General features: G+C 41.4%; 1 protein-coding gene across 5 annotated transcripts; it reads left to right on the plus strand.

Moving 5' to 3' along the window:
* The first annotated feature begins 1040 nt into the window (after positions 1-1040).
* EEF1AKMT1 (EEF1A lysine methyltransferase 1) lies at positions 1041-7594 on the plus strand. Of its 5 annotated transcripts, none has more exons than XM_063444897.1 (5): positions 1041-1206; positions 4388-4555; positions 5220-5302; positions 5876-6156; positions 6866-7594. In XM_063444897.1, the coding sequence occupies exons 2-5, from the start codon at positions 4403-4405 to the stop codon at positions 7000-7002; spliced, it is 654 nt and encodes a 217-aa protein (XP_063300967.1). In that variant the 5' UTR covers positions 1041-1206; positions 4388-4402; the 3' UTR covers positions 7003-7594. The 5 variants fall into 5 exon arrangements, with proteins under 5 accessions (XP_063300967.1, XP_063300966.1, XP_063300970.1 ...); XM_063444896.1 differs by having other exon boundaries at positions 1041-1157; XM_063444900.1 differs by lacking the exon at positions 1041-1206 and adding an exon at positions 1748-1794.
* Positions 7595-14536: the final 6942 nt, after the last annotated feature.

Consider the following 14536-nt stretch of genomic DNA (forward strand, 5'->3'; position numbering starts at 1 on the left):
AACATGCTTACATTCAAACACACATATATAAGTTATATGCCTCTAAAACAGATTACCATGATGTGCCAAGTTTCTGCCTCTAAAACTGCCATGGTGTGCCAATTGTATGCTTTTAAAACGGATTGCCATGGTGTGCCAATTGTATGCTTTTAAAACGGATTGCCATGGTGTGCCAATTGTATGCCTCTAGAGCGGATTGCCATGGTGTGCCAATTGTATGCCTCTAGAGCGGATTGCCATGGTGTGCCAATTGTATGCCTCTAGAGCGGATTGCCATGGTGTTAATTTTTAAAATATGCATTAAAAGCAAGTGGGTCTCGAAAAATTACAGTTTTCAAAAGTGGGTCTTGGCCCATCAAAGTTTGGGAAGCCCTGGGTTAGAGGGCGTTGCAGGAGCAGTTTGGGTAATAGCAAACGTGTTTCGTTATTTCTATATTGTTTCTCTTCTTGCTCGTTGTCAGATATTATTACATTACAGTTATATATATGCGCTGTTTATTTTATTACTGTCATTCTCTGTAAAGGAAGCAAAATAATTAGAAACAAAGTCTGTGCTAACATTTTGATCCCAGAATACATAAAACATTTATCTTTTAATATATTATGACATATAATAACTGGATATATTGCAGGATGGCAGAGCACATTAACAGTTTGTGTATCTCATAACTGGAGGGATGGAGTCAGGTCACCATATCACACTGATATCATAAAACCCGCGTTATGTGTCGGTGAACGATCCCCGTTACCCCAGGCATGCTGATCGGAGAGCAATATGATATTCATCACCAGATACTGTATAAGCAGCAATTTATATATTTCACATGAATTCACTATAGCAGCCATCTGCAACACGGCTTGTGCGTGTGTTTCATATTGTATTGCGCTATATAACGCTGGCTCAGCGGGTTCACTTTCCCTGTCTACCTCCTTTTCTACATTGGCTGAAATGCTCAACCCGACCCACTGACTAAAGAACACGTGCAAGAAGCGGAAGCAGAACCGGAAGCGGGAAGTGCTTCAGTCGCACAAAGCATAACGGGAGTTGTAGTTTTTACCTCTCTACATGCAGAGCTCCATTATAGTGGAACAGCGTGCGGTTCTTCGCATGAGTGTTCTAGAATGCAGTGTATAAAGTGAAGGTTCTAGCAATCAAGGTGAGAGTTCTGGCATGCAGTGTTCCAGGTTCTTATTCTAACACTCCAGGTGAGAGTTCTGGCATGCAGTGTTCCAGGTTCTAATTCTAGCACTCCAGGTGAGAGTTCTGGCATGCAGTGTTCCAGGTTCTAATTCTAGCATTCCAGGTGAGAGTTCTGGCATGCAGTGTTCCAGGTTCTAATTCTAGCACTCCATGTGAGAGTTCTGGCATGCAGTGTTCCAGGTTCTAATTCTAGCACTCCAGGTGAGAGTTCTGGCATGCAGTGTTCCAGGTTCTAATTCTAGCACTCCAGGTGAGAGTTCTGGCATGCAGTGTTCCAGGTTCTAATTCTAGCACTCCAGGTGAGAGTTCTGGCATGCAGTGTTCCAGGTTCTAATTCTAGCACTCCATGTGAGAGTTCTGGCATGCAGTGTTCCAGGCTCTAATTCTAGCACTCCAGGTGAGAGTTCTGGCATGCAGTGTTCCAGGTTCTAATTCTAGCACTCCAGGTGAGAGTTCTGGCATGCAGTGTTCCAGGTTCTAATTCTAGCACTCCAGGTGAGAGTTCTGGCATGCAGTGTTCCAGGTTCTAATTCTAGCATTCCAGGTGAGAGTTCTGGCATGCAGTGTTCCAGGTTCTAATTCTAGCACTCCAGGTGAGAGTTCTGGCATGCAGTGTTCCAGGTTCTAATTCTAGCACTCCATGTGAGAGTTCTGGCATGCAGTGTTCCAGGTTCTAATTCTAGCACTCCAGGTGAGACTTCTGGCATGCAGTGTTCCAGGTTCTAATTCTAGCACTCCACGTGAGAGTTCTGGCATGCAGTGTTCCAGGTTCTAATTCTAGCACTCCACGTGAGAGTTCTGGCATGCAGTGTTCCAGGTTCTAATTCTAGCACTCCACGTGAGAGTTATGGCATGCAGTGTTCCAGGTTCTAATTCTAGCACTCCACGTGAGAGTTCTGGCATGCAGTGTTCCAGGTTCTAATTCTAGCACTCCACGTGAGAGTTCTGGCATGCAGTGTTCCAGGTTCTAATTCTAGCACTCCACGTGAGAGTTCTGGCATGCAGTGTTCCAGGTTCTAATTCTAGCACTCCACGTGAGAGTTCTGGCATGCAGTGTTCCAGGTTCTAATTCTAGCACTCCACGTGAGAGTTCTGGCATGCAGTGTTCCAGGTTCTAATTCTAGCACTCCACGTGAGAGTTCTGGCATGCAGTGTTCCAGGTTCTAATTCTAGCACTCCATGTGAGAGTTCTGGCATGCAGTGTTCCAGGTTCTAATTCTAGCACTCCAGGTGAGAGTTCTGGCATACACTTTAGACCAGAGGTTTAGCATGCAGGTTCTAATTCCAACACTCCAGATAAGATTTCTAAAATGTGGTCTCCCAGATGAAGGTTCTAGCACTTTAGGTGAGGGTGGTCCATGTAAAAGTTCTACTTCCAGCAGGAAGTGTTCCATGCAAAGGTTCTACTTCCAGCAGGAAGTGTTCCACGCAAAGGTTCTACTTCCAGCAGGAAGTGTTCCACGCAAAGGTTCTACTTCCAGCAGGAAGTGTTCCACGCAAAGGTTCTACTTCCAGCAGGAAGTGTTCCACGCAAAGGTTCTACTTCCAGCAGGAAGTGTTCTACTTCCAGCAGGAAGTGTTCCACGCAAAGGTTCTACTTCCAGCAGGAAATGTTCCACGCAAAGGTTCTACTTCCAGCAGGAAATGTTCCACGCAAAGGTTCTACTTCCAGCAGGAAATGTTCCACGCAAAGGTTCTACTTTTGCCTGGCTGTATTCCATGTGAAGGTTCTATTTCTAGCAGGCAGTGTTCCTCTCGAAGGTAAGCAGTAAAATATAACTTAGCACAATATCTAAGCAATTGCAAACCACGAATTAGTCTCTTCAGGTAACGTGATTCTTAACCAGACAAAGGCAGAACTTAATAAAGGAATATTTACAGTGCATACAAAAATTTAGATGATAAATTATTTACACCAACAACAGATAAAACCAAAAGGGATAAACTAACAGAAAGTCCTAATCACTTTCTCAACTCTTCAAAGTAAATACTTCTGCCTCTCTGGTAGGAAAGATAGAGACTCACTTAGAATTAGATACTGCCCCTCAAGCAAGTACAAGGCACATTTCAGTATAACTAGAGATATATATACTCTGTGGATTACCACGCCTCACCCAGAGGTGGAGTTAAGGCGTATCTATGGAGGCACTAAGTGACCACCCCGTTGTGTCCAGACCCACATCAATCCAAATGGAAACATTTGGTTCTATCTTCTCTTATGTACCTGCCACAGAAAAAATAATTGCATCTACGAATTTATTATTTTCCCTTTCTATACATATGTCGGATGCCTTACTTGCGACCCAATATAGCGGACATCATAATCCATTCCCCTTTTGGTTAAGTTATGCCAAGCATGTTTGGGCTTGTTTAGAAGATGGAGCTTGTCACATTCCAAATATAACAAAAATGAGGCTTAATTATTATTCTGTGGGTAAGTATTAATGTATTTTTCTTTTGGATATGATCCCGGAACAAGGCTAATGGCCATTAACATATTAAAGAGTTTTACTCATCAATTAAGAAGTACAGGCCATATGGCTGAAGCCAGACATTCAGGCTTATCAAGTGTAGAATCTCACACCTTGCAGAGCCTTTGATTAATTCACAGGTTCCATCCATATGGTAAAACCTTTTTCACATTCCTATGCAATTTACATTACCCCTTCTGTCATCTCACCTTTCATACAATCAAATGAACCCCTTTTGACAATATTCTATCAGGTAGGCACTACACAAATTACATTAAAGGATAATATTCCATAGTGCAAAAAATGAATTATGCACCCTTGCCGTGACATGATTACCTTTTATTAAAGCAGTTTGGTCCTTAAGGGGTTAAATTAATAAGGCACTGAAATTGAACAAAAGATTGATTTTTCAACAGAGTCCATAAGTACTAAAAATATTACACTGTGTAGAAACAATTTCAGTGTGAGAATGGCAGGATAGTCACTGATAATAAAGTTTTGTTCTTTAGGAGTAGGGCTTCTCTTTAAAGAACAGATTGTCATAAAAAATATGGACCATCTCATCTGGCTCTAGGAACATTTTGTCTCACTTTCTGCAGATTTGTTAAAATTAATCCATATCTGTTTTACATCAATAACTCAGGTATTCTAAATAAGAAAAGACATTGACAATACACTGTGGTAGGTGATTAGTTTTTTTCTCTTTTCCCCCTAGCCATCATCCCGAAGCATGGACAGTATTGATGATGATGACGATGTACCCCAGCTCTCCTCTCATGCTCTGGCCACACTGCAGGAGTTTTACGCAGAACAAGCAGAGCAAAATACAGAACATTTGGAACCCGACTACAAGTTTTCTGTTGGTGCTGTAGAAGAGGACTGGGTGAGTAACATATCTAAACTCATCCTTTGAATAAACCTCTGTATACACACAAGGTAGGTTAGAATTGTTGCTAAAATTAACAAAGTACACTCCATACATAACAAACTACTGATCTATCAAGGCTAAAAACACCTTACAAAGAGTATAAGATGCAAAACAAAATATAAAAGTCCAAATTTATTTTTTTGTAATATATTTATTTTTCATTATTGCTGTATAACACTGCGGTATATGCTGGCACTATAGAAGGTATACTGTGTTCACATATTATGGACAAACAGATGTATTAGTTGGAGGCACTTTGATGTAGATGAGAGGCTTAGCATTTGCATGGTCATAATGTGACTAAAACCACATTCTTTGTCTTGAAGACTTTTTAAAACATTTTTTTGTCTTTGGTAAATCAATCGTTTATTATTAAGGGGGGGGTTCATTACAAAATTCGGTTATACTCTGTATAAACCCACCATAAATGTACACCATTTTAGCAGGTTGGGCTGTTCAGATAAATAGTCAGTGAATAATGTCCACTTGCACCATAGGATTCTAATCTAAATTTGAACAATATTTCAAAGAAAGTGTCAACACAGGCCAACAAATTAAATTATGCAACAAATGTTTTTTTTTTTTTTTTTTAATTTTTGTAAAAATGTTTTCTCTTTAGCAATTAAGTCAGTTTTGGTATAGCGATGAAACAGCGTTGAACCTGGCAAAGGAGCTGATACAGGCCTGTGGGGAGAATGGCAGGTATGGAATTATTGTATGGAGTTGAAATGATTGTACAGTTTTTAATGTAACATCAGTGTTTTCCACTGTCTGTGTATAAAATGTAGTGAATTATTGCTCCAAAAACCTTCTTCACACAGTGAAAACAAATCCCCTATATATTTGCAGGAGAATGTGTTAATTAAAGGGACACTGACTGTACCCAGACCACTTTATTTCAATGTGCAGTGGTTTCATAGATACAGTAATGGTATGATTTAAACTTGCCTCTACTGACTGTCTACCTGACGACCACTAGAGGCACTTCCATGTTGAGAACAGAGTTTGACTCCATTGTGTGATGTTCACATCGTCAAATGCTGATGACAGGAGAGCACTGGATTCAAAGCTCCCCTATGAGAAGCATTTGATTGGATGATCCAGACGTACGCTGCGCATGCACATCTTGTTATCTATGTTTCTCCCTGAGAAGCTTTGGATTGGTTGAGAAGCCAGGATGATGTCGCAGGAGGAGGAGTCGGTGGCAACACTGAGTGAGTCTATGTGTTGGAAATGGGGAAGTAAAATCCTAAAGCTTCTTGTTTTCTGTTCCAGGATTGCATGTGTCAGCACTCCCAGCATTTACCAGAAGCTGAAAGGACTGTCTGCAGAGAACATTTCTGTGTGCTTGCTGGAGTATGACCGGAGGTTTTCTGTGTATGGGGACGATTACGTCTTCTATGATTATAATGACCCTTTAAACTTGCCCGAGAGCATGGAGAAGCATAGCTTTGATCTGGTGATCGCAGATCCCCCATACCTGTCTGAAGAGTGTCTGCGTAAAACCGCCGAAACCATCAAGTTCCTCGCCAGAAGCAAGGTTCTGCTATGCACAGGTATTCTGACCTCATTACTGCATTGCAGACCTTTAAGATTATCATGTACCCTCTACACATAGTAAACGAATTTCCAGCTATTGCTTAACTAAAACTCCTATCATGCTTTGCCAATCCTGTGACTTTAGTTCTACCTTTTTGCCGTCCCTACAATAGATAATGTTGCCACTATCATATTGGCAAAGTTTACTGGAATACATTCCCATCTGTACATTTGCTAGAAGTTTGGCCAGCAAATTGTATAAAAAAAAAAAAAAACATTTGTGTTATTTTAGTCATTTAGCATGGGGGGGAAAAACACATGGTGGTGATCTGCACTTTCTTTATAAGTTTAAAGTTGTATTGAGAGTTCCATAAAGAAAATGCAAGAAGTGTATTGACTTAATGTGCATCTTTAGACAGAAATGATTCAGTAACATTGTTTGTAAACTGTTGGTATATAATGGCAAAGGAGAGAGAAAACAGATTTCCCTAGGGTTAAGAAGCACGCCATTTGCAGGAACGAACCAAAGAGATCTATTCAGCAGCCAAATGTGCTCCTATCCAGTGATCTATATATCCATAAATGACAACTCTCTGTATTTGCCATCACACTTTAATGTTTGTGTTTTTTTTTTTTTTTTTATATGATGTATTCATTGTGATACATCTTTCTGGTTCGTTGCCAGTATATATTATTTTATATAATAGGTGTTTTATTTTTATCTAGGTGCGGTGATGGAAGATTTAGCGGCTACCATTCTTGGGCTGAAGATATGCAAGTTTATCCCAAAGCATACAAGCAGCCTGGCGAACGAGTTCAGATGTTATTCTAACTACCCACTAGGACTTGATATCCACATTTAATATTGGAGAGATAGAGATTCCATATTACAGACGGTGAATTTGGCTATACCTAATGGAAAGACTGTCAGAACTTGTGGGAGTCTTTCGAACTCATTTCTGTCTCTAAATAGTAATTCTGCCTGTTGGGGCTTGACTATGATGCCTGTTCTCTATAGTACCTACTTATGCTGTGTGACTTAAAGAGTTGATGGACCTCAGTGATTGTCCTCGGACCATTGGCCAATGTAACCGCAAATATTTTGAACCCTAAGTAAACTATTATTATTTTAATTATAATTGGTGCAGGATCAAATTATTTGAAAGAGTTATAAGATGTTGACTGAAGAGACATTCTAGGATAAAAAGTACAAACCACTTATCTGATAAAGCTTCATGTACAGAATTACTTGACTTTTGTTGTTGTTTTGTTTTTGTATGGTTCTCATGAAAGCTTCTTGATCTTTAGGCCCATTCCCTCCTCTTCCTTGTTTGAGAAGTAGTGATGACTGTGCAGTGTCTATGGATCCTAATGATGAATTATCTCTATAATGCATGCGAATGATGGACTGTAAATCCACAATCATTTTTAATAAATACCGTTGGCACTTACTTCCAATACCATTATATTCCATAAAGAGATCCATGTTTTACTAATTTTCTTACTGTGTTGAATTACCAGGAAAACAGAGAACAAAAAGTTCAGTGTCTCTGGGTGTACACCTGTGCCGACAACCCCGGATAACCCGAGGAAGTAATGCCGAGTGTCTACTCAGAGACTGGTGTACCAATTAGAGACTCCAGATGTCTCAAGAAGGGGCATAACCCCATATATACAAAATCAAACAACAAAAAGGACAGATGTGGTCAGATTCAAGAAATCAAATGAAACTAACCGCATCTCTGGAAATAACTATAGCGGCAGTGTCTAGGATTATAATGCTGGCTGTCGGTAACAGGTGTAGCTGTGAACCGCTAAGGGTGTCACTATAGACCCATGAGCAGAAAAAATGCTATTAAATACCAAAATGAAGTATATACAAAAAGTTACTGCTAAATGCAAAAAATAAATAAAGTATATACAGTGGTACTAGGATTCCACGCCTGTCAATAGAAGGATATGTATAGGTAGGGATATAATGAGCCAAATGGCAACAGCAACTCACCCCTAATTATCAGCTTTAATATAGTGCACTATAAGGAGATGAGAAAAATCCCCAAGTCCCAACCATAAATACCTCCTATAGAGATAGTAGTAGATACAGGGTAAACAGAGGCTCCAAATGAGGCTAGTACAGGGGTGAAGGGAGATTGAGGAGGGTATGCAGTGTTAATAGCAGTCAAATTCGGACTGCTAGTTTTAAATTTAAACAACCTCTCTCCCTGTAAATCCTGTACAAAAAGGATTATAGGTCCCCAAATCACAACCATAAATACCTCTTACAAAAAAATACTAATGATAGGTAACAGGTGTAGCTGTGAACCGCTAAGGGTGTCACTGTAGACCCATGAGCAGAAAAAATGCTACTAAATACCAAAATGAAGTATATACAAAAAGTTACTGCTAAATGCAAAAAATAATAAATAAAGTATATACAGTGGTACTAGGATTCCACGCCTGTCAATAGAAGGATATGTATAGGTAGGGATATAATGAGCCAAATGGCAACAGCAACTCACCCCTAATTATCAGCTTTAATATAGTGCACTATAAGGAGATGAGAAAAATCCCCAAGTCCCAACCATAAATACCTCCTATAGAGATAGTAGTAGATACAGGGTAAACAGAGGCTCCAAATGAGGCTAGTACAGGGGTGAAGGGAGATTGAGGAGGGTATGCAGTGTTAATAGCAGTCAAATTCGGACTGCTAGTTTTAAATTTAAACAACCTCTCTCCCTGTAAATCCTGTACAAAAAGGATTATAGGTCCCCAAATCACAACCATAAATACCTCTTACAAAAAAATACTAATGATAGATACAGAGTAGACAGAGGCTCCAATTGGAGCTAGTACAGAGGTAAAGGGAGATTGAGGACGGTAGACAGTCATAATAACAGTCAAATTCGGACTGCTGGTTTAATTTATAAAGCCTCTCTCCCTGTTAATCTAGCTAGACAGGCATAGAAAAGAAAGAGTAAATCAAATATACATTAAGTGATTAACATGGTGCTAAAACCACCAGTGCCCAGTGCTCATATCCGTGATATGAGGAAAAAACAAATTGCCCAACGTACGTTTCGGTGCTAAAAAGGAGCACCTTCGTCAGGGGCTAACATTAGACTGTTAATGAGTCTCTTTTATATGTGATGTGCCAGGAGGCATGAGTACCTTTGACCAATAGGAGCAGGGGGAGTGTGATATCAGCTGTACTACATTCACTCTAATCTCCAGGGTAACATGAGATGTTATTGGGGGCGGGGCTTGATGCCGGTCACATGGTCCGACGTGTCAGACCCTATCCATCTGAAGTTAGTGGGCGGGTCGTGAGATGAGATGGGCCGGCCAAACCCCCATTTAACCCCATATATACTGTGACAGCTCTAAAAACTCACAAACCCTGGATGTAAAACACTGCAGAAATGCAGAAAATGAATGTTCCGATATATCCGGACCTGGTACAGTCAATTCTGCATCCCTATGGTCCTATGTAAGGTATTCATGACAAAAAATTAATAATAAAGATGAAAAACATGACAGAGTAAAAAATAAAAAATAAATAAGTAAAGAAATATATACAAATCTACACTAAACACTACACGCTATATTACAAAATGTACAAGTGTATCAGGCAAAAATAAGCTTAATTAGATATAAATTGCAAATATGTCAGAGATCAATGGGGGTGTGGGGACATAGTATCCAGTCTGTTGCACTCAATCTTCGATGAAGGGTGTGTATGAAAAACCCTCGTTGAGTCCAGATGGTGACAATGTTTTAAGTTTATAAATCCAAAAACTCTCCCTTTGGAGTAGTTTTTTGTCTAAATCTCCCCTTCTTGGACCCAGGGTGACACTTTCAATTCCGCAAAATCTTATCCCCTCAGAAGACCCCCCATGATGGAGTTTCAAATGTTTTGAAACTGGGGTGTCAATTAATCTTTTTGGGTTAATAGAGGTCACGTGCTCCCTTATCCTCAGTTTAAACATACGGGAAGTTTTTCCCACGTATAATTTGTTGCATGAGCATGAGAGTAGGTATACAAGACCTTTAGATTGGCAATTGAAAAAGTGGCGAACTTTAAATTCTTGTGTCCCTAGGGAGTCTGGAAAGGTTTTCGAAGGACGGCGTATGAATTTGCACGCCTTACACTTTCCACATTGATATGTGCCTAGGACTGGAGACTTTAACCAAGAAATTTTCTGGGTGTTCGATTTCAGGTGACTTGGGACTAGGATGTCCCTAATGTTTCGTCCTCTGCGTGCTGTTACAGACGCCTTAGTTGTGATCACCTTCTGTAGGTGTGGGTCTTGGTGCAATAGGGGCCAGTATCTATCCAGGATACTCATAATTTGATGCCAGCCTGCATCATAATTCCCTATGCATCTTATGGTTTCTTGATTAGACTGGACGTTTTTATCAGTTAGGAGGTCTTTACGGTCTACCAACAGTGCACGTTTATATGCGGATTTAAGGCATCTGTTTGGGTATCCTTTTTGTTTAAATTGAAGCTGTAAGGTTTTTGCCTTCAATTTAAAATCTTCTATAGTGGTGCAGTTGCGTCTTAAACGCAAATACTGCCCTATTGGGATACCTTTTTTAAGGGAGGGTGGATGGTGACTTGTCCACTCCAATAAGCTGTTGGTTGACGTGGGTTTCCGGAAGAGGGTAGATGTGAGTACCCCCTTGTCTGACAGACAGATAGTTAAATCAAGAAAATTGATTTGGTTACCACCTAACTCACTTGTCAGTCTCACATTGATGGAGTTAGAGTTCAGAATGTTTACAAATTCTAGAAAGAGGTCAGGGGTGTCTGTCCATATGATCAACACATCGTCGATGTAGCGTTTCCATATTTTTATACACTTAGTGTATTTTGTCATGTGTTCATTAAATACCATTGTACTCTCCCACCACCCCAGGTGGAGGTTAGCATATGAGGGGGCACAAGCCGTCCCCATAGCAGTGCCTCTCACCTGGTGGTAGTGTTTACCCTGGAAGATAAAATAGTTATGTGTCAGAATGAAGGACATCAAGTCTTGGACCAGTTCATTATGTCTAAGTGAGACAGGAGGTTTGCTATCAAGTATTGCTCTAAGATGTCTTAGACCCACCTCGTGTGGTATTGAGCTGTAAAGGCTCTCCACGTCGAGACTACACAAAATAGCGTGGCCATTGATCTTAATTCCTTCGATGGTATTTAAAGTATGCTTGGTGTCCCTTAGATGTGAGGGGAGTTCAAACACTACTTTTCTTAATATCTGATCCACATATAAACTTATATTCTGGGTCAGATTACCTCTGCCAGAGACACTGGGTCGTCCCTTTAATATTGGTTGTTGCTTATGTACCTTCGGGAGTGCGTAAAAAGTGGCAGTAACCGGCCTTTTAACAAACATAAAGTTGTATTCGTCCTTAGATATGAGTGATAGTGACAGTGCCGAATCCAAGATTGTTTTTAATTCGGTTAGATACTTCTGTGTAGGGTCACATGTCAATACCTCATATGTCTCGCTGTCATCGATTAATCTATATACCATGGATATGTAATCAGATTTATTTAGGATGACAGTGTTGCCTCCCTTATCGGAAGGTTTAAAGATCACCTCATCCATTTCCCTTAGTTTACCCAATGCAATGTTTTCTTGTGGGGAAATATTGCTATTAGGTTGACTAGGGAGTTCTTTCGGATTGATCTTATCGATTTCTTTGCATGTTAGCTCCACGAATAAGTCTATATATTTAAAATCAGCCATATGTGGAGTGAACCGGCTCTTCTTTTTCAGATGTGTGAAAGGGGGTTGTTTTTGTATAGACTCATCATTGCATACAAGGAGATCCACTAGAGTATCCAGTGCATCTATATCAGAAACTTGTAGCCCTAAGTCTTTTGCCCTTTTTTCATCTTTAATGCGGTGGATTTTGTGAAGGGCCAGTTTCCTTGCAAAGAGGTGTATGTCCTTTGTCCAGTTGAACTTATCAAAGTTAGACACTGGAACAAAGGACATACCCCGCCTCAAGATTTGTATTTCATTTTTGGTGGGAGTGTAAGAGGATAAGTTGATTATTTGGTTATCTGGGGTTTGTGTTAATACCTTCTCCTTCTGAACTGTTGAGGGGGTCCGCCTCTGTTCCTTGTCCGAGGGGCTAGGCTTTCCTCCATATTGGGTTGCCCTAAAAAAGAGACCCCACCTTTTTTCAATATACTTCTGGTATTACGTTCAACCGGAACCGACATTCCCCCTTTAGAGGAATTTTCAGAGTCTGAACCACTCGTCTCATACTCTGATGTTGAAATTGGTTCAGAGAAACTCCTCCTAAAATTTCTGCTTCTCTTGTATACATTCCCACTCTTGAAATCATTATTATCCCTAATGAACTTGGAATGCTTACGAATTTTTATGTTCTGTTGGAATTTATCCAAGTTATTCTTGAGTTTTGTTTCTAAAGATTCAAAATTAGGTTCATGGGGGCGGAGCCTAGCTTCCAGGCTGAGCAGACGTGCAGGACCCAAGCTCCTGACCAAAACTGCTGTTTTTGGGGGAAAACCCCCAGAAATCCGGCACGTCCACTTTCTGGAGGAGAATAAGCGAGGAGGGGATACCCGGAGGAACCCTTTGACACCCGAAGCATGCCTGACACTAGCCGGGAACCCTAAAAAACCTGCTGAGGCCTACCAGGGATCGAAGCGTGGAGAGGCGGCCGCTCTCCTCGCTAGAGAACAGGCTCACAGACACCTCCTACCTCCTACCCCCCCCCCCTTTGGACCGGTGGGGGATATCCCGGTCCGCACAGGGCGCTGGAACAAGCACCACAACGTCAGAACCAAGAGGCCGCACCGGGGAAATCTTGGTGAGCCACGCGACACCCTCAGGAACTTCATCACCTCACACGACTGCAGGATCTCCAAAGATGGCGACAGTGCCCTTACCTCATGAGCACAAGCAGCCCTGGTGTATACAGCAGAGTTATGAGGAGCAAACAGTAAAGCAACTGGATGAAATCTTTAACCGTTTCTGGGCAGCAATTGAGGCTCGCACAGCACCATCCCCAACCCAGCAGCAAGTAAGAGATCTAGATGGAAGTAAACGGAGGGGGAATGGGACACCCTCAAACCCTGACCACATGCAAGAGCAGGGTGAGCTGGGGGGGAATTCCAAGCTCCCACGAGGGGTCCCCGCTGCTAACATACCTCACAACATTGCCACTCACCTTCATAGGCCGAGAGCCACACGAGGCTCAGCCTCACAGCTTCACCCACAGGTGCGGAGGATCACTCGCCGTCGGCTGCCCGCACCCCACGGATCCTCTGCATACCCCAGGCGGCGGAAGGATAAGGTCTTCAAGAGAACCAGAACCCAGATGCAAGCTCTCACACAGACCTGGGGCCGGAAGAGCACTGTGCCCTGGCGGGGATATGCCGACCTCCACCTGAACTTGCTGGGCTACATGAACTCCCTACAAGACTTTCTAGTGGCAACTGTGAGCCCCCAAGCCCTACGCTTGCCTTCCCTCTGCTTCCCGGCTCTAGGCATAGGCTGACTGTTCGCTTATCTTTCTGGGCTGTTCTGCCACACACACCCTGAGACTTAACAGCATGATGTCGTGGCTAAATGGTCCCACATAGCCCTCGCGGCTACTTTAAATTTGCCTGGCAGTGACCCCTCCATAACCACTTTTTAAGTTTGCTGAGGCTAGGCTATAACATTTGCTTCCTATATAATCGTTAGCTGCCATACATAGCTAGGGGCAGCCACCTTATATTGATGCCTAGCCCAGCATACACTATATGATTTTAACTCATATATTCAGTGACCCCTATGCAACTATGATAGCAATTATACAGTAATGTAAAACGGGGACCCATGCTTGCATGTTTCACAATAATAGCTGCACCCAGCAACTTTCTAGCTCTGCTGTAATTTCATATGTGTCAGTTCAATGGCCCACCCAGCATGATACCTAACCTGATTTAAGCGAGCTAGCAACACATGATAATAACTATAGGCAGCACTAGGATTAATCAGCTTGTTTTAGTTTCTCTTGTTCTAATGTTTATACTTGCATCTCATTTGTCTAGATCTTCTCCTAGGCTAGCTAAGAGTTATATGCTCATTCACTCTAGTCATGACTAAACAGCATGTTATAATTAACATTTACTAACCATTTACTTAATATAAAAAGAGGCAGACAACTATCTGAGGTGATACATACTGAGTTGTATTAATCCCTACTTGTACGTATTCATATCATCTCCCTCTCTTCATTCTGTACCCTTGCTACTATACGCCTCAATAAAATAAAGAATTAAAAAAAAAAAAAAATTAGGTTCATCTTTAAAAGCTGCAATCCTGTCAATCTGTTCATCCACCTCTTTATTAACTCTTTCTAATCTTTTTG

This window comes from Pelobates fuscus, chromosome 1, assembly GCF_036172605.1.
Source record: "Pelobates fuscus isolate aPelFus1 chromosome 1, aPelFus1.pri, whole genome shotgun sequence".
Lineage (NCBI taxonomy): Eukaryota > Metazoa > Chordata > Amphibia > Anura > Pelobatidae > Pelobates > Pelobates fuscus.